At 33.9% G+C, this 2,934-nt stretch overlaps 1 protein-coding gene across 1 annotated transcript in view; it reads right to left on the bottom strand.

Annotated features, from left to right (window-relative positions):
* Positions 1-390: 390 nt before the first annotated feature.
* The window catches only part of STRN3 (striatin, calmodulin binding protein 3), a 45,672-nt gene continuing 43,128 nt past the window's right edge, over positions 391-2,934 (bottom strand). The window contains exons 16-17 of the mRNA XM_010292929.1: positions 2,640-2,726; positions 391-2,526 (exon numbers count right to left, since the gene is read on the bottom strand). Of these exons, the coding sequence (XP_010291231.1) occupies positions 2,357-2,526; positions 2,640-2,726 (257 nt within the window). The 3' untranslated portion in view covers positions 391-2,356. The remainder of the gene's footprint in view (positions 2,527-2,639; positions 2,727-2,934) is intronic.

Here is a 2,934-nt window from a genome sequence, read left to right on the forward strand (position 1 = left end):
CTAAAACAAGATTAATTTCAGAATATAACTGCCATATTCTGCCTACCATGAGCACCTCTTTTTCCCCTTTTTTTTTTTTTAAATCTAATTTGCTTGACATGAGATGGCATGAGATACATCCTCACTGCAAAACTGGAAACTTACATGGAACAATACAGTTATAACCACTTACAGGAACATGTTCCAGCTTAACATAATTTATACCTAGAGACAGGACTTTTACATGAAAATCTAAGATTCATATTGTGGTATTCTGTTTCTGCTTCCACTTTCAGGAAGGTGACTCACCACAGAGTAGCTAAGTGTTGACCTGCAGCTTATCTGTTTGCAAAAAGATTGTCCTTTTGCGCATCATCTTTACTGGAAGACTTGTAAAGAAATTGACATATGGGCAAATTTTAAGAATTTTTATTGAAAAAAATAGTTTTTAGTTCAACACAATTGTGTTGGCAGTTTGAAATAAAAACAGAGTATCTTTCCAGCTCCTAAATCACTCAAGAATCACTTCATATGCAGAGACAGTGAAAACCAGTGTGATTATAATCTTATAAAGTCTCTAAGAATACACTAGCAATTTTCAATTTGTTCTTGTAAAAAAAAATCTTATAAAAACATTGTGGAAACATGTTCTTATATGTGGGTACTGCTGCCTGAAACTGAACAGTTGGTTGACATCAGACAACTATTACAATTTTCCAAAACCAAAGCAGCTTATAAGCATAATAGACAAATGGTCATTTTGCTAAAATTTAGACGTAATTCAGTAATTTGTAGAATTACACTTTCAAACTGTGCAACACAAAATAATGTAGCCAACAGTAACATACAGGTACACCATTTAATATTTATTATATGCATTTTATATACATTATTTTTCAACAGCTGTACTTTTGCTATGTGGTACAATCTTAAAAATTTGCTGATTCATAGTTTGTAAAACAGAAACCTTACAAAACTCATCAAAACTCGCAAACTGATCAGAAAAGTTTTGTGGAAGACTAGAAAAAATACTTTATTGTATTAATCATGCATTACACAAACAAAATCTTTAGTTACACCATAAACTGAAGCACATCTGAAAATAAAATAAAAGCAGGGAATAACTAGTCAAAACACAGCAGATTTATGAATCTTGAATCAACTACTTTTGTACTCTATTTGAAACGCAAATAAAAATATTTTTCACTCCCAAAGTTCTGAAACAATATTGTTTTTTGGAATCAACTCCACTCCAGGTACTTAACCAGCAGAAAAAGAAATTCTTGGTTTGCAACTTTAGAATTATCAAATGTCCCATTTTCTCATCTATTTTAGACTGTTCAAAGACTGCCATAATAGATATACAGGGCCCTTTAACACGCTACATAAAAGGATATAAAGACCAACAAAAAGTGAAATAAATAACAATAGGCCATTAGCAAGATGAGTAATCCTTGATAAATAAACTCGTAAATACAGTAAGATGTACAAAATATCACATAGTGATAGGATGCCAAGATTAATTTTTTTTTTTTTTTTTAAAGAGTTCATTCGGGGGCGTTAACCCCTCTGTGTTTCATCTGAACACGTTTTACAGTCCTTTATTTATGAAGACAGTTATGCGATGATGATGAATTAGCATCCTTATGCAAGGACTTAGCTGAGCTGTATTAGGCAAAAGAAGGGAAGAGTGTGGTTACACGGCAGCGGGTCAGTGAGATCTCTGTGTTTTAGGGTTCTATAATGCAGAAAAACATTATCAATACAATCTTGAGCACTGTTGTGACAGGCTAAATATATAAAAAGACTTATAAAAACTAGAATTTTATCCAAACATTTTGTGCAACTAATGCTAAAATATTTTAAGTTAAATTTCCTTTTCTTTAAAGCAAAATAAAAGTTTAAAAGGGGAATCTGTGGCATTCAACTGATAAACAGAAGATTACTAAGAGATGAAAAGAAAGCTACTCTTGGAGCTCACTTCCCCCCACAAGAGCACCACATTCCTAACCCTAAGGCAGCACACAGAGTCCAAAATAAAAGTCTTTTGTAAGATCAGACTCCACGTTTGCTTAAAGACACCTAAAGAACAGACATACGCTCAGTTCATATCCAGTCAAGGCTACAAATACTGGTTTTCTTTTTTGTATTTGTCCCCACCCCCCAAATACAGTAATTACAGTTAAATGAATGAGCCTGACATTGTTCAAGATGTGGTGACTTTTCACCAACTTACACCTGCCCCACATAAGAGCCTTCAACCCAGGCAGATCAGATGTAGTGTCTTATTGGTAACCTTATCATTGATGGCAGTGACGCATTCCCTCTTTTTTGTCCAAACAGACCTGCTGTTATGACGCAGGTTTGGTCTGCTATGTCACACAAATACTTTGGCAAGGGCATCAGCTCCTGCACTGGCAATATATGCTTTTGACGGATGAAATGCTACATCATAAATTGATTCATCCAGCTTTTTCCTATGAGCTGTTATTTCTTGCACACATGTCTTGCTGTCCAAATTCCATAACCTAATGGAACAATCATGGCCTGTTTAGGAAAAAAAAAAAGACAAAAGACAAAGTTAGATTTGCCAGACACTTAAGTGCATCACAAACATAAAATTTATAGAGCATACAGAAGATTAAAAAAAAACCGCTTACTTCCAGACATTAAATAGATTCCATTAGGATCTACAGCTAGGCTTGTGACAGCATCCAAGTGAGCAACCATAGAATGGATCATTTTACCTAAAAGCAAAATAAATAGTGAATTTCCTCTGATGTATTGCTCCTTTTAAAAATAACGTTCCCATTAAATGCAATATAGAATAACATACTTATTTAGATTCTACTAATATGTGAATGATAGAAATCTACTAGAAATTCTTCAGTGTCAACTGCAGACTCTTGTATAAGCATATGGGTAAATGCCACACAACTCTCAAAAAGGCATTCC

This window comes from Phaethon lepturus, unplaced genomic scaffold, assembly GCF_000687285.1.
Source record: "Phaethon lepturus isolate BGI_N335 unplaced genomic scaffold, ASM68728v1 scaffold1888, whole genome shotgun sequence".
Lineage (NCBI taxonomy): Eukaryota > Metazoa > Chordata > Aves > Phaethontiformes > Phaethontidae > Phaethon > Phaethon lepturus.